General features: G+C 41.8%; 1 protein-coding gene across 2 annotated transcripts in view; it reads left to right on the top strand.

The window, feature by feature from the left end:
• Positions 1–590: 590 nt before the first annotated feature.
• Positions 591–24,257, top strand: part of PKD2L1 (polycystin 2 like 1, transient receptor potential cation channel) — a 34,825-nt gene continuing 11,158 nt past the window's right edge. Inside the window, exons 1-2 of one of the 2 annotated variants that reach the window (XM_058543759.1) lie at positions 591–825; positions 1,359–1,472. In XM_058543759.1, coding sequence (XP_058399742.1) covers positions 591–825; positions 1,359–1,472 — 349 coding nt within the window. Of the gene's footprint in view, positions 826–1,312; positions 1,473–24,257 lie in introns of both variants that reach the window. The other variant, XM_058543760.1, reaches the window with a different exon arrangement.

Raw genomic sequence — 24,257 nt, 5'->3', positions numbered from 1 at the left:
TTTTCAGTCTCCATCCCTGGCCTTGGTCCCTACCCCAACCCATGTCAGCCCTTTGAGGAGCTTTTAGTGGAAATTAGCTCAGATCCGCAATGAAGTCCACCAGCCTCCCTCTTCTCCCAGCTCCTCCCATTGCTCTTTCATAATCTCTTCTTTCCAACTCAGGACTATCCCTCCATCAGGCCCCATCTGCAAGTCTCCCCCCAGCATTTGCCCCTTTCACGCCTCCTTCCTTCCACCCCCAATCTCCATATCTTCCTATATTCCCCTCACTCTCCTTGTCAAACCCCTGTCTCCCAGTTCCCTCCCAACTCCTTTTTTCTTGTCCCCTGGGACTTGCAGCAAGCAGGAGAGAGAGAGCTCCTGGCAGGATTGATGGCCGTTCACCACGCCCCTCCTCTCCATCTGCTCCCTCCCCAATGCAGGCGCAAATTTCCCCCTACAAAAGGCAGGAGGAGAGGCTGCGTGAGACCAGCTGCTCTCAGGCTCCCTTTCCTTTGCCCTCTGCTGGCTAGGCTGGGCTGGGCCTTTGCTCCCTCTTTCTCCAGGTGAGAGTGGGTACCTGAGGTGCCTGGTCCCACACCTCATTCCCCATGAATGCTGTGGAAAGTCCCGAGGGGCAGGAGCTGCAAAAACTGGGGAGCGGAGCCTGGGACAACCCCGCCTACAGTGGTCCCCCCTCCCCACATGGGACGCTGAAGATCTGCACCATCTCCAGTGCGGTCCCCCCTCAGCTCCAACCCAAGAAGCCTAAAGATGGACCCCAGGAGAAAGTACACAGGACCCTGGTGTCCAGCTGCTGCCTCCAGATCTGTCGTGGTATCAGAGGTACCTGGTGGAGGGATGGTTCTCCTGGGAAACAGGAGAAGGGGGTCACCAAAAGCTTTGTCGAAGGGGATGTGATCTGAAGAAGAGGTGGAATCTCAGTGTCTCTTTGGGGTTTGTGAATTGTCTGTTAGAGCTGAATGCCCCAGAACACAGAGGCCAGTCTAGTGGTCTCCCAGAGGGAGAGCCTGGCATGGCCATCTCTTGGGGGCCAGAAGGGTATGTGCGAGCTAGTTTGAGGGAGGACATGGATGTGATGATACCTTGGACTGCCCCACCTGGAACAAAGACCTCCTTTCCATGCATGCCTTCATTATGTATGACCTGAAGCAGTCAGTCCCGTCTACCTCAGGGTGCTGGATGGAGGAGGGCAGGCACGGGTGTGGTTAGAGTAGCCAGATTCAGCGAGGGATAAGGTGATGGGAGAGGAAAGGGGCTGGGGTGGAAATGGGAGTAAATTCCAGGGACTGATGGGTGGGGTAACTGAGAGGAATCTTGCTGCTGGGGATCCTGGGCATCTCTCCAATGCCCCTTAGGACTTTGGGGAACAACCCTGACTGAGAACACAGCTGAGAACCGGGAACTTTATGTCAAGACCACCCTGCGGGAGCTTTTGGTGTATGCCGTGTTCCTGGTGGACATTTGTCTTTGTGAGTAACATCTGTCTCTGTGTACATTTGTCTGAAAGAAGCATCTATGTGTACAACATCTGTGTACACATCTATCTACGGACAACATCTGTGGGGACAAGCATCCCTCTGTGTGAGCAGGCTGTGTCCTGGGATCTTTCAATATCAATAACAAAATTCTCTTATTACCTTTTCAGCTTAAGATATTTTGATGAAAAAGAATTTGTCTCTGAGTTTAGAAGAAGGCAGTAGATTGTTAGAAAGCTGTTAATAAAAGTTGCTTTGTCAAGAGTTACAAGGGGAATCCAGTTTTTAAGATCAAGTTCCCGACATCCACTCAGCAGCTACTGTTTTCTATTGGCAGGTGGAAGTTTTTACCCTTCTATAAAGAGTGGAAGACCACTCCTTTCTGTTCATAAAAAAATAGCTTGGTGGGTTTCATATAGTTACTATGCTATGTCTGATCCATGTTTCTTTAGAGTCAGGAATAAAAGGTTCAGCAGGCCTTAGAGCTTGGATCTCTGATAAAACAGTTAAAGATGCAAATGGTGCGGTGGTGGTCAATGCAGCTAAGTTTCCCCCAAGTGGGTGATCACATGTCACAGACACCAAGGGAAGATTATCTGAAGCTCTAGCTATAGACACAAACTGGGAAGTTTTGGCCTCTAAGTTGTGAGAAGGGAGTGAAAAGATAGAACAGTGAACCGTGGAAGCATGGACTTAAAGAATTGTAGATAATAATAAAGGTGGACCAACAGATGCTATAGGGCCTATAGATAAGGGTGCTTTGTACTTAGTTAATAGCTTCTTTAAAAACTTGTACAACAAGTGGATTTTGGCTAGTTTCACAGAGTTGTATATGTAAGTGTGTGTTGGTTAAAGCTGCAGCTTGGACCATACAGCTAAGGTGCTTCCATTACTAGGTGGCCTTATACCCCACAGAAGGCTCTGTTCTCTTTTGGATGCATGAATCTTTTGTAAGTAGAATCTGAAGGTCTGATAACATACGTGTTGATGGAAAATTTCATTATCTTTGTGAGCCACCCACGTTTGTGTGAGCCCTCTAGGCAAGCTGAGCAGAAAGCACTTGCTTCTGGCTGTACTGTGTTGGGACTCATTCTGTGTGGATAGAGGGAGCAGTTCTGAATGTTTACCATGGGCCGTCAGCATGGAGTGAAAATAGACAGTGAGTGTGGGGAACAACAGTCGACCCAGTGTACATTTTGTGAGGCCCATTTGATTCCTTTCAGCAAATGACTGTCAGAATTCATTTGTTGACATATTGATTTTTTGTCTTAACCATCTGCTAGGAAGGAGTGTTCCTCTCCTTTTTCAGATCCCATGACAGCCGCGGAAATCCGCAGGCAGAGCCTTTTTCTGTAAATGACTCAAATGTCTCTATTTCCACATTTGCCTTTGGAGCAATATTGGGAAGTTTCCAGCTTCCCAGAGTTATGGTGGACCATTTCTGACTCTTCTGTATGGAGCTGGAGGGAGCGGAATCTTGGATTCTGGAAGCCCAGAAGTCCCATCCACTCACGTTCTCCACTGTTTGAGATCTCAACGCACTGATGAATGCTAGATGGTCTATGACTTGCCAAAGTCTGAGTCATAGACTCAGTCAATTAATTGCAGAACGCTTGGGCAGCCAGGACCTTTAGAGGTCACCTAGTTCAAGGATGCAGAAATCTCTTCTCTATGATCCCTCCTGCAGTGCTCAGTCAGGTGACCACCCAGGCCCATCCTGGAGAGTATTCCTGGGGATTTCACTGTTTTGGGGGCAACCCATTCTACTATTGGGCAGCTCTATTTCCTTCCATCTGTGGTGCCCCCTCCTCTGTGCCAGACATTGGACTGAGGGATAGAGAGATGACTGATTCTTCGGCCTTTCAGGGGCTCACTTTCTCCTTTTTAGAACTTTCTTTCTACTGTTGAGCCATTTACTTCCCTAAAACTCTCTGAAGTGACAACCCTTCAGTTGTTTGAATGAACATGGCTATTGCATTTCTCATTGGTCATCTGTTCTCCAAATTAAATACCTAATTTCTCACTAAACCAGTCATTATAACACAGTTTCCAGAGGTGATATTATGCAGAGATTGAAGGCATGGGCTCTGAATTTACACAGACTTGGGTTCAAACACCAGGTTCTACCACCTACCAGTCCAGTTGAAGGACCTTGAGAAAGCTGCTTAACTTCTCTGGATTTCAATTTCCTCATCTGTACCTACCCAATCCAATAGAATTATGTGAGGTTTACATAAGATAATATCTAGGAAGCCATTACCTTAGTGCCTGGCATATAGTAAAAAATATTCCACAATGCTCACCATCCTGGTTACCTGTCTCCAGACCTCATCTATATGATGCCCAGTACCAGACAAAATAATCCTTGGGCGATCTGACTAGTGCTGAGCTCCGTGATGCTACTACTTCAGTTGTATCCAGATTTGGGGAATCTATGAGGACACGCAGAGAAAGTGATGTTTGAACTGAAACCTGAAAGATGAGGAGGATTTAGCTCCTTGAAAGAGAGATGGAGAGAAGGGAAGTTTCTGGGAAGTGGGAACAACATGTGCTAAGCCCCAAGAGGTGACAGAGGGCCCTGTTTAGTGAGAGTGTATCCTTGTGGCTGGAGCAGAGAGTTTGAAGAGCAAAGTGCAAAAAGATGATGTGGCTGGCCATATAAGCAGGAGCAGGTCATGAAGGGCCTTATAAGGTATAATAAGGAATTTGGATGTTATCCTGAGGGCTCTAGGGGAACCATTGTAGGGTCATAAGCATAGGACTGACATGATAAATTTTGAGTTCTTCTAATTCTTGGAAGAGGATAAAAGCCTGGATCTTGGGTCAGAGAATATCTCTGGGAAAGTTGAGTGGAGAAGATGATAGTCTTGTGCTAGGCGTATTAATGGAACATATTATTTAACCCACACAACCACCTTATCAGGGCCACTGAATCAATTTAGTGGCAGTATAGCATACTGGTTAAGCACTAGGGCTCTGAAACCCTAGCAGGTTCAAGGCCTGGCACTTCTAATTATCAGCTGTGTGATCTGGGTCAAATTTGCTATCCTCTCTTACTCTTGGATAATGATCATACCCACTTGATAAGATTGTTGTGAAGGTTAAATAAAATGGCCCACTAGTATGCTTAGCACAGTGCTTAGCACGTGACAAATAATACCTATTATTATTTTCAACTCACAACAGACACTATAAAACTATACTTCAGTGTCATGAATCCAACCAATAATGGAGGGTGAGGGAGAATTAACCTGATACCTTCAAACCTCTGAAATCCTCATGCTCCTATAGAGTTGGGCTTTTAGTAAAGATCTTAAAATCTTTAAATTACCTGAAGATGTGCCATTAATTGCCTTTGTCTTTGAGAATTGAAGTCCCTATCCAGAAAGTGCCAGCCCCCTCAAAGACTTTCTTATGAAAGAGAGTTTGGAGGCCTTCACATTCTGATGGTTCCTACAGCATGTAGTAAACTAGTAGTAATACTAGTTTCCTAGCCCTCATCCTCTCCCAGCCTCTTCCTTCTTTCAGGCAAAACTTCAGGCAACATTGAGCCTTGGACATTGTCTCAGGAGGGCTACTTTGGTGCTCTCCAAGGTCCTGACCTCACCTCCTTCGCATCTCAGCTCCCTGTCAGCCTCCCTGAGCTCTGGCCATCTGCAGCTAGACTGTGTATTCTCAGTGGGGATGATATAGCCTCCAAGGGGGTGGAAATGGTTTCTTAGAGGGCAAAAAAACCCCTTAGATATTGCAATAGCTTTTGGCCCTCCAAAAGGCCACACTACATAAGCAAATATAGAGTATATATATGGTATTAAAATTCAATTGGGGTGGGGGGCGATTAGGAAGAAAATGTCTAAAGAGGCTTCTGGGTTGGGGAATTATGCAAAAAACGTTAAGAAACACTGAACTAGACCTACCTAATTTTTCTAGTCAGTGTGCTAAGTAAGCTCTCCTGCAAGTCCTGGCCACAGAATCTGGTACAAAGCAGGATGGCTGTTGTGTTGTTCTATCAGGATGCTGTCTTCTAAGAACTGCAGTAACATGTGGTTGGATATGCACCTTTTTATTATTAGTGCCACCGAGCCGATTCCAACTCCTAGAAATCCTCTGTGCAGCAGAGCAGAACCCTGCCTGGTCTTTTTGTGCCATCCTTTCACCTTCCGGTGCTAGGTCAGACACTGCTCTGCTGCTATTTGTAGGGTTTACCTGGCCACTTTTTTCAGAAGTGATAGCCAGATCCTTCTTCCTAGTCTGTCTAGTCTGGAAGCTCCACTGAAACCTGTCCACCATGAGTGACCTTGCAGGTATTTGAAATACTGGTGGCATTGCTTTCAGCATCACAGCAACATACAGCCACCACAGTATAACAATCAAACGACGAGTGGTGTGGTTCCCTGACCAGGAAACAAACCTGGGCCACGGTGGTGAGAGCACCAAATCTTAACCACTGAACCACCAGGGCTGGATACACACCTTTACCAGTGTGCTCTTCCCTGTCAGTTCCTGTGACTGAGTTCAGATGCTCCAGGACCCATATTTGGCAGGGTAAATACCGTGCATAATGGAAAGACACGAACATTGGAGACAGACAACCTGGATTCAAATACCAGCTCTACTACTTACTGGTTTTGTGACCTTGGGCACTTCCTTGTTGATAGAACAAAGATAATAAGACTTATCTTATGGAGATAACATGTATAAAGAATCTAACACAGTCACTGGCAGTAATTATCTTCATATTATCTAGTGGCATTTCAAAATACTCACTTGATTCTCTAGATTGGCTGTAAAAAACACCTTTCAAGAAAGAAGCAAATCTGAAAAGGCTACGCACTGTATGATTCTAACTATATGACATTCTGGACAAGGCAAAACTATGGAGACAGTAAAAGGATCAGTGGTTGCCAGGATTCCAGTGGAGGGTAGGTAGGGGATGGGAGATGAATAGGCGGAGCACACAGAATGTTTAGGGCAGTGAAACTACTCTGTATGACACTATTATGGTAGATACAGGTCATTATACATTTGTCCAAACTCATAGAATGTACACCACCAAGAGTGAACCCTAATGTGAAGTATGGACTTTGGATGAGAATGACATGTCAATGTAGGTGCATTGATTATAACAAATGTACCCCTCTGGTGTGGGATTTTGATAGTAGAGGAGATTGTGGGCTATGTGGAGGCAAGTGGGATACGGGAAACCTCTGTACCTTCCACTCAATTTTGCTTTGAACCTAAAACTGCTCTAAAAAGTAAAGTCTATTTTTTTTTAAGAAGTCTATTAAAAAATACGTTTCAAGGTTTGCAGTTGGATCCACATATAGGAATAGTATCATTTGAGCAGCATCTACTTCTGATGTTAAACCTTTAAGTTAAGGCATTTTCTCCAGACCTCAGTTTATCACTACCACCACCACCATCATTATTATTAACAGCACAAACAACAAACCTTTATCGAATGATTTTTCAGTGTGCCTAGAACTACACTATGTGCATTATCTTATTGACTACTCCCAATGATTCTATGAAATTGATTGTGTTATCACTTCCATTTTACAAATCAGGAAAGGTTGTGATGTGTGTCCAATAGCTTGCCCAAGGCCACGCAGCAAGCAAGTGGCGGAAGCAAGAATCCAATTCAGCGACTGTTGGCCAGGCTCAAATTCTGAGACTTTTCACCACTAGAGTCTACTACAGCCTCTCTGCACGCAAATATGATATACTTTAATTTATTCACACCCATCAACATCTTAGCAAGGATAACTCCCTACCCTACCCCAATAGAAGCAGAGTCTTTTTTATTTATTTATTTATTTTCCCCCAAAGCCCCAGTAGATAGTTGTATGTCATAGCTGCACATCCTTCTAGTTGCTGTATATGGGACGCGGCCTCAGCATGGCCTGAGAAGCAGTGCGTCGGTGCATGCCTGGGATCCGCACCCCGGCCGCCAGCAGCGGAGCGCGCACACTTAACCACTAAGCCACGGGGCCGGCCCTAGAAGCAGAGTCTTGAGAGAATTCTACCAGCTGATTACTTTTCTTTCTTTTTATTGCTGTATTTAAAAAATGATATAAAAACATTTTGAAGTATAATTCACCACCACAACACCAAAGATATTTTCACTTTTTCACGTTATCAGTTCTTATCCATATATTTACATATTTTACCTAGTTGTATCATATGGTACATTTCCATTTACAATAACATTGTAAACATTTCCTCATGTTTTAAGTAGTCTTTATATTTTCATTTTAGTGACTGTAGTGACACCACAATTAACTAAAACATTTCTCTTATTATTTCAATATTTGCCTTTTATGGGTAAATATATCTATACTTGCTGCCTTTTTTCACTTATGTTGAATTATTTCCTTGAGAATGTCCAGGGAGGGAGATTACTAGGCCAAAATATAGGAAAATCTTCTTAGTACTTGCTATGTGTTGTCATTTTGCCTTTGTAAGGGACCATGCAAATTTATTATGCTTCTAGTACTGTAAGCTCACACCAATTTTGTCACAACCTCACCAACACTGGATATTCTCATTTATAATTTTTATTATTAAATAGGCATAAAATGGTACAATTTGTCTCAATTTGTTTGTCTTTGCTCACCAGTGAGGATGAACAGTTTTCTCATGTTTTGTTGTATGTATTTATTTCTGTGTAAATTGCCTAAGAAAGATATGTTTTAAGAGGGACACAGGAGGGGATCATGGGTGAAGTTTCAAGCATTAGACCCTAGGTGAGGGACTAACCCCCAGGGCGCTCATTTCTAGAATCTGGGTTCCTGGTGCTGGAAAGAATAGCCAACAAAATTAGGCATCACCTACCCGGCAATTTGGCTTGGGAATGGGCCCTAGAAAACTCTAGTGGTCATCCATAAGGACCACATTTCTTCTCCATTATGCTTTATTCTAGGAACTGGATGGAGCTAGACACCAGGGCTATTTGGAGTCTCATCTGGGTAAAATAGAGCTATCTTTTTTTGTCGTTGCTGCTGAGGAAGATTGGCCCTTGGCTAACATCCGTGCCCATCTTCTTCTACTTTTTATGTGGGACGGCTGCCACAGCATAGCTTGATAAGCAGTACGTAGGTCCACGTTTGGGATCCGAACCTGCAAACCCCAGGCCGCGGAAGCGGAGCACGCTAACTTAGCCACTATGCCACTGGGCCAGCCCTAGAGCTATCTTTTTTATGCAGGCAATGGAGTGAACCATCAATCTTCTCATAATAACCATATCAGTTGCGCAGCCCTTTAAACCTTACAAAGAGCTTTCACACCTATTATCTCATTTGATCCTGACAGCAATCCTGTAAGGGATAGATATTATTATTTCCATTCCACAGATTAGGAAGCCGTTATTATTGTCATTATGAATAGTTCAGGAATGATCAGTAATTCAGAATGGTCCCTGTCCCTGATGGGTGGAGTTGGTCCTATTCTTCAGCTGAGAAAGTGCTGGAGAATGATCGTCCTGCCTTCACCCCTCCCCTCCACCGTCATGATATCTATGAAAGGGCTTCCAGCCCTTTGTCTTCTTGGCGGGATGGCTGTAGCCTTTTGTTGATGGAGGAAACATTGAAGGTCTTTGTGTGGAAATAATGGCTGTTTGTTTTAGGAGACAGTATTGTTATCTCAAAGGTGCACCTGGAACTGGCCCTGTATAGGAGTGGCTCTGAGCCAGGCCCAGGTTGGGTCTGGTCACCATGGAGTTGGGGAGGAGGGCAGAGACCCTCAGCCTTTGGTGATTTGTGTCTACATGCCAAATAATGTCAACTGGATGCTCTTTATCCATCACTAGTTGTAAAGAATTGCCTGCCTCTGTTCGCTCTGCCTTCTTTTAGCGGCTTTCAAGGTTCTGTCCATAGATTGGTGAAATCTTGCATCAACAAGAGAGGTTGAAGTAAACTTGGAGATTGGGAAGAAGATGACTTGCCCTTTTTTTATTGAGATATAATTGACATATAACATTGTATTAATTTTAGGTGTGTAACACAATGATTTGATATATGTATATGTTGCAAAATGATTACCACAATAAGTTTAGTTAACATCTGTTGCCACAGTTACAATTTTTTTTCTTGTGATGAGAACTTTTAAGATTTAGTCTCGTAGCAACTTTCAAATATACAATACAGTGTTGTTAATTCTAGTCACCGTGCTGTACAGTATATCCCCAGGACTTATCTTATAATTGGAAGTCTGTCCCTTTTGACCACCTTCATTAATTTCACCCACTCCCTCACTCCCCCGCATGTGGCAATGATGCATCTGTTCTCTGTATCTATGAGTTTGGTCTTTTTTGTTTTAGATTTCATATATAAGTGAGATAATAAAATATTTGTCTTTCTCTCTCTGACTTATTTCTCTTAGCATGATGCCTTCAAGTTCCATCCACGTTGCTGCAAACGGCAGGCTTTCCTTTTTTATGGCTGAGTAATATTCCGTTGTATATATACCATCTTTGCTTTATCCATTTCTTTGTCAGTGGACACTTCAGTTGTTTTCATGTCTTGGCTACTGTAAATAATACTGCAATGAACATAGAAGTGCAGATATATTTTTGAGATAGTGATTTCATTTTCTTCAGATAAATACCCAGAAGTGGAATTGCTGGATCATATGGTAGTTCTATTTTTAATTTTTTGAGGAACCTCCACAGAAGATGTCTTTGCAATACATTGGAAGTTCAGGAAATGTCTGTGGGTGAGCTCCTATACCATATGTGGCTATAACAATGGCAGAAGATAACTGATCACACAGAACCATGACATTAGTGAACACACAGTGGTAATGGAGACAGCATGAGACCTGGAATAAGATTCAAATGATGGTGCAACCAGTTGTTAGCCATGCACCTTTGGCAAGATAGGTCAAGATACTTAAATCTCTAGAAGCCTCGATTTCCTTATGTATTGAATGAGAATAATATCTGCCTTTGTGAGATTGGTGGAAAACAAATAAGGTACTTAGTACAGTGCCTGGCATATAGTGGGCTTTCAACAAATATCAATTTCCATTCCACATCAAGGTATAAATTAGGAAAACATTGAAATGTAAAGTTTAACCTGCTGTAAGACAGATCTGTTTGAAAGCATCAGGATAATGCTTATCAAGGATCAGAAAGATGAGGCCCTCTAGAAGTGGTTGCCAGGGATTAAGAATGGCCATGGGATGATGATTTTATGCCTTTCCTAGCATGCTTAGTTGTCCATGGCCCATCCCGACACAGAGAGTTACAAAGTCTTTTTAGTACTAGGGCGAGGTGATCTGAGCCAGGTCAACCTAAATAATAGGGATTTAGGCTCTGCCAGCAGGCTTTGGCCTGTACTTGCTGTGCAGAATTCCCTCGTGCTCTAGAATTCCAGGGCCTGGAACGCTGTTACAAGACTGGTGGGCCTGAACATATCCTGTTGTCCAATGCTGAGTGACAGTCTGTCATTTAGTTTTCCCCGTTGTGGGGCTATCATTGGTCTCTAGAAATATAGTAGTACCTTTAAGTGCCAGATCTCGGGATCAAGGAAAGGCTCTTTACCAATACCTGTGCTTCGATCAAGTACAGAAGAGCAGGCAGCACTAGCTGATGAAATCTAGATACTCTGGATTTTTTTAAAATAACATCAGGCCAAGGCACCTCTGGTGTAAGTGGCTAGAGAAAGAACACATAGCTTGTATCCATAAGGCGTGAGTCTAAGCACTGACTCTGCCTCTTGCCAGCAGAATGCCCCTGAGCAAATCATGTAAACTGAACATTATGATTCACAGGAAACTGCTCATGGATAAGGTGAAATAATCAGACCATGTCTGACAGGCTGTTGGGAAACATTACATAGGAAAGCTCTTTGAAACCTGTGAAATGTGCTACACAGGTAAGGGATCATAATAATATTGACAATAACCTCTTTATGCTATTGGGTGGTGGCAGCAGGAGTCTAGGGTTTTATGCTCAGGCAGATCCTCAGGACTGGGTGGAGGTTCTAGTCATGGAAATAGGGCAATGTTCTCAAAGATGTGCTCTAAGTTTACCCGGGGTTTCCTGAGACTCTTTCAGGGAGTTTGTGAGGTCCTCCCTGACCCAATTCCACATTTGTGAGAGGTCATATTTTCTTCATATACTTCAACCAAAACAACGTATTGCAACAGATTGAATGCTGAAGCAAATACGGGAATCCAGCTGTCTTCTTTAAGCCAGACATTGGAGAAACTTGCAAAAATGTAAAACAATGCCACTCTTCTCACTAAACTTTTGTTTTGTTTTAGAAAATATAGATTTTTCATAAAAATATGTTATTATGTTTACATGTATTGGGTTTTTTATCATTATTTTTAAATGAATGTATTAATAAACATTTAAATTTTTCTCCAGTTTTAATTTCTGTAAGGTAATTATTGTTAGATGTAACCCAAATAAACAAAAACTTTTTGGAGTCCTCAATAATTTTTAAGAGTTACAAAGGGGTCCTGAGAACAAAATGTTTGAGAACCACTGGCTTAGAGAATGAGTCTGAGCTGGCCAAATCAGATTATTTCACAGCATGGAGGAAGAGGACAAATGAAATGTTGAGAGCTTATTAGCAAAAGATCCAAACTAAGGATAAGATCCTGGGTATCCACACATTCATTCATTCAAACATTTATGAGGTTCTCCTACGTGTCAGACCCTAGGCCAACTGTTAAAGGCACATGAGACACATCCTCTGCCTTCAAGGAGCAAAGGAGGCTGACGTGTGATGAGTGCTATGGTGGAGGGGTGCTCTGGAGTGTGGCAAGATGTGGGGAGCAAAATGGTCAAAGAGACCTGGGAACTCTTGCAGGTCCCCGAGGCAGGCAACCATTTACATCTGAGGAGGTCCAAAGACATTGCTGTTTGCTTGCTTTTTTGTTTTAACACTATTGGCTCTCAGCCTGGAGGAGGCAGGGGTTGGAGGAGGTAGCAAGAGCCAACTAAGGCCTCAGGCTATGAATGTGCAAGAACTTTGCTGTAGTGCAAGTCTGGCAGGGCGAGTATGAGAGGAAAATGTGAAAACAGTTTTTCTCCTCATTCTGTTATGAAAGAATTCTATCTCCTCTCCAAAAAACCCTGAGAATATCTTTATTAAAATTTTAACTAATACATAGTCCTTGTTAAAAGAAAGTCAAATAATTTCAAGAATGTTAAAGGCCACTGTTATTAACCACTGTTTATAGTCTGGTGTATAATTTCAGCTGCTTTCTAGGCACATATAAATATGTATGAATTTTAGATAAGGGGCTTTGGTTGGTTTACACTAGAAGGCTGATGTGAAGTCATACAAATGCCGTCTGGGAGATGAAATGTCTGGTGCTGATGATTAAACCAGTATAGGAGGCTCTCTTGATGCACGCTGTGGAAAATAACATACTTCAATATTGCTGCAAGGAACTGCTGGCTTGCAAGGAAGACCAGCATCAGGAACAGTGCTTCTTGCTGGGTGTTTCTAAGTCCTAGACTGCCTTTCCCAGCACCTCCTTTCTTCTCTTTCTCTCTCCCCGGGAACCGGTCCACTTGGCTTTCTTCTCAGCTACATCTGCCCACAGTTTTGGACTCTTCTTTACTCCCCGGTCCACCGTCTCAAAGCCGTTTCCCTGTCCTCCTGCCCCTGACACAGATTCTTGAGAGTTTTTTATGGGCTCTCCCTGCTAGGAACTTCGGAGAAACATTTTTGACTTTTGAACCCCAGGGAAAGTTAGATAATGTGTTTCAAGGAGTTCATGTCCTTCAAAGTGGTAATGACATCGCTTCTATTTAAATTATTTAAAAATCAATCAATATGTTGTTAAAAATAAAAATTCAACCGAGCAAATTTAGAGATCTAATTGGCTTTATTCAACCACTCATGAATCAGGCAGCATCCCATCTAGCAAATAGAAAAGAGCTCTGAAGAACTGTACAAAATGGGAGACTCTTACAGGCACAAGGAGGCAGGACAAAGAAGTTATTCTAGAAAAGAGCTGATTGTTTCAGACAAGGCAACCTTTGGGGGATAGCAGGAGTCTATCCAGAGGATTAACACACTTGTGCAGACCAGGAAATTCTAGGCTGATTGGTTAAGATTACATTCCTGGGAGAGGCTGAAACTGCAATTAGGATAGGTATTAAGCCTTGGTTTGGTGACTCTATTTTGGGCCTATTATCTCTTCTTTAACAATGTTAATTACTTAAATTACTTAAATAGGTCTTCCCTACATATAGCATGGTCATCGCCAAAAGGAGTCCTCTATTTGCTGCAAAGACAAGCCAACAGGCAAGAGGCAAGGTAGTAGGAGAGAAAGGGTCTTTTTATTACAGCTTGCTAGCAAGGGGTAAGATGGCGGATTAGTGTCCTAAAGAATCATCTTAAAACTACAAAATTTTGAAGCAGTTATGTAGGGCAAATGGGCTGAAAGAAAGGGGTCTCAGAATGTGACCATCTGGTGTTGTAGTCCTTGAAATGCTGAATCATCCCTTTTTCTTCTCATTGGTGATGGATACCAGCATAGGGCTCCTTTCTGGAGGTTGTTACACTCCTGGGAAAACTTAAAGAGTAAAGTTACTGCCGTATCGCAATAGGGAGTTCTACGTATAAACCAGGGCTAAGGAAATAGCAGAGTATGTATATTTCTAACAGGCAGATGTGTACTTATCTAGGCTGCGTGCAAACTAAAGCATTGCTGACAAGCAAAGGGAGTGTCTTGTGGATCAAGGGCATTTATAATTCCAACATGGTTCCCCTCTACAAGATGGCTTCCCTTATGCTAACCTATGCTAACCTTTGGCTGTATTTATCTTACCTATTTAGGCAGTGCTAACAGAATGATTTGAGAGCTTCCTGTTGTGTGTTGAGTAAGCATGCCTTATAGTAAAGGAGGTGATGCATTTATTTAGGTGACTAATGCTGTCTTAGCACATTCTTCCAGGGACTGCCTTTATTTTGCAATATCTCATGGGCCAATCAATGATAAGGCTACCCTTAACAGACCCTGTAACTCCAGAGAGAATTGATTCTTGGCTTCGGATGAACATATGGTTTGGTCATGGTATTGATGATTCTATAATCTTCACAGAATCATTGATGCATGTAGCTCGGGCTGCAAAATTACAGGTAAAGTCCAGGCCTTCTATATAGTGAAATTGCTCATTACCAACTCTACTACTTTAGTCACTTTTCTCTGATCATTTAAGACAGTGCATGAAATGGTGGCATCATAATTAGGTAATCCCTATATATATATATGCAGTTTTAGGTCTGTCTTGCCTGGTTTCCTATCTTTCCTGGGTCCACATTTTCAAGGACTCTAGCCATGGCACTCTTTAACATCAAAGGCTTTTCTTCTGATGCTTCCTTAGTTTCTAGTAGTAAATATCTCTTTGGCGCAGCTAGATATAGGCAGCAAAATTCTTTAAACCTCAGCTCTAAACTACTCACCTTGACCTTAGTTTTTCCAAGATGATCAGTCTCTGGGAGATCTCAGGCAAATCATTCAAGGAAACATAAACAGAGCAAGTGCACTCTTCCTCTGTAACCTTCTACAGGAACATGTGTAGAACCACTTCTGACTCATCAGCCAGGAAAAACCCCCCTACTGAGGGAGATCTCTGTGTTGTATTCCAGTTGGCATCTTCAGCTATTTTTAAACAGTGTGCCCTTTTTCTTAGAGACCAAAGCTATATTCTATGTCTCATATATCTCTCATGACATTGGCTGAAGTTCACGCTATGTCTTGAGGTTTCGGGACAACATGAGAACTCAGGTATTTGGAGGGTAGTACTCTTCTTTCCAGGATGGCTCTGAAGAAGACCATCCATTTTCCTCAGGACCTTTGACCTCCTCGTTTGACTGCTGTCTTAATAAATTCTTCAAGTAGGTCTGAAACCATATAATAGTTTATAAACCATCAGCTAAGATTATACTAAATCTATAAGAATCAATTGCTTTGCTCTTTTTTGCATCTGCACTAGGAATTGAATAGAATAAAGAATTCCAGCAGCTAATCACAGGTGTATCCTTGTGGCCTGTTCCCTTGCCCCATCTCCAATCATCTAGGTATCTGATTTTAGTATTTTATCCTGTAAGATAATCTGTTTCATTGATTCAGGTGGACAAGTATTTATAGGCCTTTTCTTTCTCCTGTCCTAAGATCTCAGAGCTACCAGAAACTTCAGGGGGATCGCTAAACAGTTCTTGGATTCGTTTTCCATTTCTCAGAGTAATCACCTTTAGCCTGATTGAATTCTCTTCAATAGCAACTCAAAATTCTTTGGCCCTGAATCTTATTTCCTAAGAAGAAATTGGTCACATATAGTCATATATGGTTTTCTAGAATCCTCCAGTGAACGCTCTGAGAATTTAACTTTTCTCTCATTTCCAGGTCCCAACTTTCTTCTGCCAGTTGTCCATCTTAAGAAACATGCATTTGGAATCCAACTTTGAATGACTCAGTAACGTTAATCAGAATGTGTGGGTGGGATAGCAAGGAGAGAAGAGACTGGAAGGAGGAACTGCCCAAGAAGAAAAACAAAACAAAAGAATTTCTTAATAGGGGACTTTCTACTAAGAAAAGGAAAAGGGTTCTGTATATCCAGTAAATGGTTTTAACCAAGACATCTGTGATTAGACTTGACATTTCTTAGGATAGGAATTTTGTGTTATCAGTTTGTTGATTTCAACTCTATCTTTTTTCCCTCTATGACTATCCTAATTTTCTTAGAAAAATTCCTTTTGCAAAGTACATATCTGACATGGATGTATTCATAAGAAATGCTTCAGTTGGGATATTGATTTAGTTGCAATAACAGTGGCTTAAATAAGATAGTTTATTTCTCTCGCATAACAAACTGAGGTATAAGAAGCCCTGGAATAATATGGGGCTCCACAATCACGTGGGGCCCAGGCTCCTTCTACCTTATTGCTTTGCCGTCCTCAACTATCACATGCTCCAGCTCCTGCTATTATGTCCATACTCCAGCTAGCAGGAAGTAGGAAAGTGGAAAGGGAAAGAAGATTCTTTCCTTTTAAGGACATGAGCTGGAAGTTGTAAGTGGAAGCATATCACTCCACTCATATTCCATTGGCCAGAACTTACTCAAATGGTCACCATACCTAGCTGCAAGGGAGGCTGGGTAATGTGGTGTTTAATTGGGCAGCCATGTGCCCCTAGATAAAATTACATTATTATGTAACAAGGGGAGGAAAGGTGTTGGGGAATAACTAGCAGTCTATGCCAGATAGGGGGAGAAGAAATCTTGTCCATAGTTTGGCATGGGAGCAGCAACAATTAATGGAATCTGGAGAAATCAAGATACTTATAACCTGCCTGATACAAGATCACTGGGGAGGCTGATGATACCTGATTCTTTTCCACAAGGAGTGGGTATTAAAGTGTTTAGCTAAGCTATTGTGAAACTATTATCAGAAGTTGTTGGGGAGAGGTTGGGGGGAATTATCCCATAAGAAGGGATAATTTCATGACGTATTTTATTTCACAAGAAAGTAGAATCACCATGTGAGGATAACCATAGAACTTCCCTTCCCCCCAAATTATTTATATGACCAAAGCCAAACTGGATGCAGTGTGTCAAGAAGTAGGTAGTGATGTTTCAAAGAGTTTCTCAGCGAGCCAGGGGATAAGAGGTGCGCAGGAAGAGGCCATCAGAGGAGCTGCATGGTATATTTACAGAATTGGTAAAGCCCAAGGAACTTTCAACTCTTCAACAGTTGAAGGACTGATAGAATGGTGGAAGTTCTATCGACATAATGACTGTCAGAGCTGGGAGTGGGGGTGGAAGAGACCCCTAGGTTTCTAGAGAAGTATCTTCATTGCTCTTCCTCAGAGCTATCCAGCTTAGGATGAAGCAGTTGCTTTTGAGTTTCAAAAACTTGAAGGCACAGTTTTTAACAGAGGAGTAGTGTAGACACATAGAGGAATTAAATACTTGCTGGCAGAAGCACCCCAGCTCTTCAAGGCTCTTTGTCAATTAGTTGAGAGACGAGATCTCATTCCTGCCCAAGGAGAGTGCTGTTAGAAAAGGACAGCTATGTTTCCTTAAACAGTAATTAGGAACAGAGAAGGAGCTCAGTAGCATACTGATGGCCTATATGGCAATCACCTGGGAAGGGGGAAGCACAAAGCAACTACTGACTTCTTCTTATTGCTCTGAGCTGGGGAGGTCTTCCAGCAGTTCAAGAGAAGACAAGAATATTCAGCCTCTACTATTAACATTGGGATAGATAAAATCAAGTTATTATCCAAGATCACAACAATGGTGATGATGATTAATAATAATTATTACAGTCATGATTCTTATCACAATATGTTTATGCCCCACCTATGTCTAAAAGGGATCTGAGCTAGCTTACATTAAAAAGCACAGATACACTAAAATACAGCCAATTCGAACTATAATAAAGAAAACTTAGCTAGAGAAGTGGGAAAAGATAGGGGAGGAAGATAACTTGTAGCAGAAAACTTAAGATAAACAAAAGTACTGCCAATGAGAACAAAGCTTGAGGTTCCTGGCAGCCAAAGCAAAGAAGAAAACACAAATAGATTACATAGTTCTCATTGCTGAGTAAGAAAAAACACACCAGTTAGTAAGGAGAGGCTAACTCTGTGAAGAATTGGCTTTGTTGGATTTTATTTGAGACATGGAATATCATAATGGATAAAAGCAATGTTAAAAATTGAAGCTACTTTTCTTTTGACTGTTTCTTTATCTACCGTCCTTAAAATCCATATTAAATCTTCATTTTATAAGGGCAATTTTTAGGAGTAGGGATATATATGTGTGAGTATACATACATATATACATACATATATGTGTCTATGCATACAAAAATACATATATATGTGTGTGCATATATACATATATATGTTTATAAACATATATATATATATGTATGTGTGTATATATATAAATTTTCATTATATTCTAGAGATCTGGCTTTACCCAGAAATAAAGCTTGGAGAGCCTTGAGAAATTAGTGGTAAGTATGTTCCTAGAATATCATCATCAGTTGGCTTGGTTAGCAAGCCCCCCCCCTTTTTTTTTTTTGTGAGGAAGATCAGTCTTGTGCCAACATCTGCCAATCCTCCTCTTTTTTTTTTTGCTGAGGAAGACTGGCCCTGGGCTAACATCCGTGCCCATCTTCCTCCACTTTTATATGGGACACTGCCACAGCATGGCTAGACAAGCCGTGCGTTGGTGCGCGCCCGGGATCCGAACCGGCGAACCCTGGGCCGCTGCAGCAGAGTGCATGCACTTAACCACTTGCGCCACTGGGCTGGCCCCTAGCAAGCCCCCTTTAATATAGGATAATAATGTATTTTAATTAATATAGACTTTGGTACAGATATACTAAAGTCACTACTGCCCTCTAGAGATGTTCAGATAGTAGCAGAAGCTTTTCTAGCTCTATTTTCCTCAGAAATAATGCAATCTTTTTGAAAATGTCATGGTTTTCATATAACTAAAGACCATGTTACCATGAAGTAAAACCCAAGAAAAACTGACTTAAACCATAATGGATTTATTGTCTAGGTAATGAAAGTCCAAAGGAGGGCAGGGTTCAGGGCTGATCAATCCAGTGGCTTAATGACATCATTGAAGACCCATCTGTTTCTGTTATTCAGTTCTGCCAGCTGCACACAATCAGTTTCATCCTAAAGCTGGATCCTCTAGAGAGAGAAGGTCCTAAAAGGTTCCAGAAATCTCTCTTCATGACTCCTTGGTCTGAAGTGGGTTAAACGCTCTTCCCTGAACTTGTAATGTTGTGGGGCGGGTGGGTCATTTGTGGGTTAGCTTAGGTCTAAGCTTCCTGTCCAAGTCTTAGAGCCAGGATTGGATTCAGCTTCTAGCAACATAGGTGAGATGATCTGGAGAGGCGTGACACCTCAAATAAAATCACGGTATTAACCAAGAGAGGATCTTAGGGAAGTGGTCACAAAGTCAAGCGCAGCATCCAGCACCTGGAAATTTCAGCCTGTAACTTGGACACAAATAGGTGGAAAGATTTTTTTAAATGATTTTAGTATTTTTATATTCTATTATTATTATAGCATTAATTGAACTCCATGAGAATGAAGAGAAATAAAATCCACCTATTATACTACACATTCATAAAAAAGTCCATTTTTCCTTCAAGTTTTTACACACTTAGTATTTTTTAAAAATATTTAATTGTGATAATAGCATGCAAACAATTTTGCATTCTGTTTTTATTACCATTTCAATGGCTGTATTATACTCCATTAAATGAATCGATGATATTGTAATTTACTTCACCATTGCCTCTCTGTAGGATATTTAGGTTGTTTGCAATTGTTTGATATTATAAATAACCCAGGTGACATTTTTATGCATGTGATTTTTGCCTTCTTTGGGACTCATCTATGTCAGAGTATGATCCTTGATACAGATTTATATACAATTACCTATTTACACAAGAATGAAGAAACTTGAAGCTTCTTTTAAGATGGTGGCCTTTTGAGTTTATCAAAAGCTTTTGCAATTCACCTCCTGACTCAGATATTAAACTCTTCAAATAGAGTTTTCTTATAAAGACATCTTATAAACTTGCACAATCCTAATTGTGTGGATTAATTTTTGGAAAGAGAGTCAGAGTCCCTAATCAGAAGGATTTTGAGTGGGAGAGTGGTATATTAGTATAATGTAGAGTGGTGGCTAAATTCCTGGTCTTTGGAGTAAGGCAGACCTGAGTTTGAATCCAAGTTCTATATGATCTTTGAACAAGTTACTTAATAACATTCGGGATCTCAGTAATCTGCATAAAATGCAGATGGTACTTCCTACTTGATGAGGTTTTTTCAGGATTATGGGAGACAATGTACGAAAAGCCTGGTGAATTATAAGTGTCAGTAATGGTGGTGGTTATTATTATTCAGCAACTGTGAATTTGATCTGAGACCAAGGTTAAAAGGCATGATATAGTATGTGTAGGAGAACTTAATTTCTGTTTAAGAGAAAAAAAAAATCAGATATTCTGTTTTGGATGGTGAAACCATCACCTGGTCTCTGAATCCCCTTCATTGCATTCTCATGCAGTCATCGTCCAGTGCCTGAAAATTTCCTGGGATGAGGCCCTCACTCCATCAAAAACGTAGTAACTGACATACTGATATCTGATATACTAACTCAAATTCTGACTCCTTTCAGCTCCCACCCATTCTCTGGTCTAATGTCACCTTTTGAAACACACAGAGCAATTCCACTCCTTCACTGCATCTTAAAGGAAGGAATCAAAAGGCCAGCCAGGGCAGGAATCCCTGCCACGTGATCCTCAGCAGGCAGTCCTTTGCTGACACGCTCAGAGGTGAAATGGATGTTTGTGAAATGGTCCATTTCATAACTGAAAGCACTAGGAAGGTCTGCCTTTTATGGAGCTTAAGTTTCCCCCCTATAACTTCTACCCCTTGGATATAGTTCTGTCCTTGGAGATGAACAGAATTAGTTTACTGTGGAGGCCAACAGATTTGCATTTGAATCCTGGTTCCATTAGTTGTTCACCTTGGGCAAGTTACTTCAGCTCTCTGAGACTGGAAAATAGGGCTAATAATAGCACCGAACACTTAGGGTTGTTGTAAGACTAAATGAAACTGGCATATCAAGCAATTAGCACAGGGCGTATAACAGGTGTTCTGAGGTAATAAATGGCTCCTCTGGTTGTTTCTTTCTGAGATGGAGAAAGTTGATGGTGGAATGGATAGGCTGAGTCCCTGTCAGATTCAGAAATCTCTGAACCAGGTGTTCCAGTTAGATAAGCTGGTTCTTCCTAGTAAAGTCCAATGATGATCCTTAATACCTGAAAAGAAATTAATAGGATGGAATGAGGGGAGGGAGACACCAGGAAAGACTAAGTCATTTTCAATCTTCTTCCACCATAATACGCCTGAGGAATGTGATCCCCTCCATGAGTGCCAGTGGTTCACGAGGGTAATGAATTCAGTGATTTTCCCCTGGGGTGAGAAGGGGTGCTCTAAGAGGTCTTTGTAGTTTGTAAAGCTCTACCAATCCCAGGGAGGTTCTGAGAGCCCCTTGGGAGAGATGTTATTCCTTCTTCCCCACTCCCAATCTTGAGAATCACTGAAATAGATGCTGAAAAATCCCCTGCCTTCTTGACAACTCTATCCAAGACAGGTAGGATGATATTGCGACAGATAAAGGCAGTGGTTCTAAGTGTGGTCCCACGGGCTGGCCCCGTGGCTTAGCGGTTAAGTGCGCGCACTCCGCTGCTGGTGGCCCGGGTTCGGATCCCGGGCGCGCACCGATGCACCGCTTCTCCGGTCATGCTGAGGCTGCGTCCCACGTACAGCAACTAGAAGGATGTGCAGCTATGACATACAACTATCTACTGGGGCTTTGGGGAGAAAATAAATAAATTAATTAATTAAGTGTGGTCCCAAGACCACTAGCACCAGCATTACATGTGAACTCATCAGAAATGCAAATTATTGAGCTTCATCTAGACCTACAACAGTGTTGTAACAAGCCTCCCAGGTGATTCTGATGCATGCTAAAGTTTGCATATCAGTGGGCTTATGAAAGGAGAGAGAGACGTAGGAGCTGGAATCATCACCCCATCTAGCAATCTCAGGTTTCCTCCACTCTGCTTTTAGATTCAGACTGCTGCAGCCTCCAAGCCTGATACCCATCTGATGTACTGGATAGATGACTTGTTAGGGAGATTCAGTTCTGCCAGCACCATTTCTGCCCTCACACTGTGTAAGGGTTACTGGTTGACCGTGCTTGCTCCTTAGGCAAGCCAAGGATTAGCTTTGTTTCTCTTACCCAAGGCCTATATAAACTTGTTGTTCTCCTCTTTGGACTAGGGAATATTCCAGCCTCTTTCCAACATCTACTAGGTAGAAGTTGTCCTTGACTATTTTGATGACATTGCTGTTATGGGTCAAATATGGAGTCATACCACTCTGCTCAGTTTGAAAATGATTCACTTATTTCATTCCACCCTGTATCAGTTTTTTATCTTTCCACTTTTGGTTCAGCCCAACGAACCAACTGAGAACCTATTAAATACCAGGCACTATGCTAAATGAATAAAACACAGTCCCTGTCCCTTGAGGAGCATACAATGGGATGACTAGGACTACTTGTTGAGCATCTACTGTGTTCAATGCATTCTAAAGACATCATCTTTAATCTTCACAATATCACAAGAAAGGTATTGTATTCCCCACTTAACAGATGCGAAATCAGAGACTCAGAGCCCAAGTCTATACTATAAGTGGCAGAGCTGGGATTTGAACCTTGGTCAGTCTGGCTTCAAAGCTCGTGCTCATTCTACAACAATAAGTTCATTCTGGGACATCTCTTCCTCAATAGAAGTTTTTGAGAATAGAAACCAATGACACCTAGGAAAGTGTTTTGCACATAATAGGCTTTGAGTAATGTTTATTTAATGAATATAAAATGTGTCTTTAGAATAATCAGGTTGATAGACTGATAATATGGCCTACTAAGTGTCAATTTGGGATATGAGAAATAGTCGATTTTCATAGAATGGTGGGAGAAAGCACCCCTCATTTCGTGAGACAAAGTATAAAATTCACAGAAGTAAAAATTAAGAAGGAAGAGAGGGTATTTGGATGGAAAGGAAGTATTAAATACGAACCAAACCAGGTTTAGACCCTAACTTAGAAGGTTTTTAAGGTGGCTTTTTGGTTTTTCTGTATGTATGTACTTCAATTAAAAAGTTACAAAGAACAGTGAATATTGAATTTCTGAGTGTCAGCAGACATTTGAGAAGGTGAAGCCATTTTTCTCAGAATACATAGTCCTTACTGTCTTGGATAATAATCAGAGATGTTATGCCTCCATAAAGGGTTAACAACGAGTTTGAGCAATGTTAACTCTGGGCAGTAACTTAGAATTGGAAGATTGGAGAAGAGAAAAAGCTATAGCAACGAGTTCCACCTAGTGGCCATTTAGAAGAAGTCAGCCTGTCATTAGGAAAAGTTCTGCTCACTGGCCATCAGTTCTGTGTGATGGGCTCTCAACAGTTAGAAGTTTGATTTCCAGCCCGTTTTCCAGATCCAGAAAAGTTGAGCCTGAAACCTCCAGATACTAAGGACAGGTAATCACAGATTTGAGTTAGAGAGAATTAAAGTCGTTTCTTGGACTTAAGAGAGTAGGATGGAGAAATGTAAATAATGCTTCCTTCTTTGCTGATTTCTCTCCTGGAAAAGTATGATGTTGCTTGGGCCTAATATGGGACTACTCATCGGCCCCTCTTTCCTCTAAGACCACGGACATGCTCCAGTCCACCCCAAGCCATTCCCTCTCCGGATGGGTGGTGGAAGAAAACATGGCCCAAGATCTGAAAAAGGAAAATTCTTAAAAGGAATTGCTCTCAAGAGGCTGACAAATCCTACTTAAAATTTGTTTTCATTTGTTTGTTTGTTTTTTGAAGAAGGGTGGCCCTGCGCTAACATCTGTTGCCAATCTTCCTCTTTTTCTTTTTTCTCCCCAAAGCCCCAGTACATAGTTGTGTATCATAGTTGTAGAGTTGTAGTTCTTCTATGTGGGACACTGCCTCAGCATGGCTTGATGAGCGGTGAGTAGGTGCGTGCCCAGGATCTGAACTGGTGAACCCCGGGCCGCTGAAGCAGAACATGCGAACTTAACCACTACGCCACCGGGCTGGCCCCTACTCAAAACTTTTATGTAATTACAGACTTACAGAAAAGTTGCAAGAATAATACAAAGAATTCTTATATACATTTCACTCAGGTTTCCCAAAT

This window comes from Diceros bicornis, chromosome 6 (assembly GCF_020826845.1).
Source record: "Diceros bicornis minor isolate mBicDic1 chromosome 6, mDicBic1.mat.cur, whole genome shotgun sequence".
NCBI classification, from domain to species: domain Eukaryota; kingdom Metazoa; phylum Chordata; class Mammalia; order Perissodactyla; family Rhinocerotidae; genus Diceros; species Diceros bicornis.
This window is presented reverse-complemented; position numbering and strand designations above follow the sequence as displayed.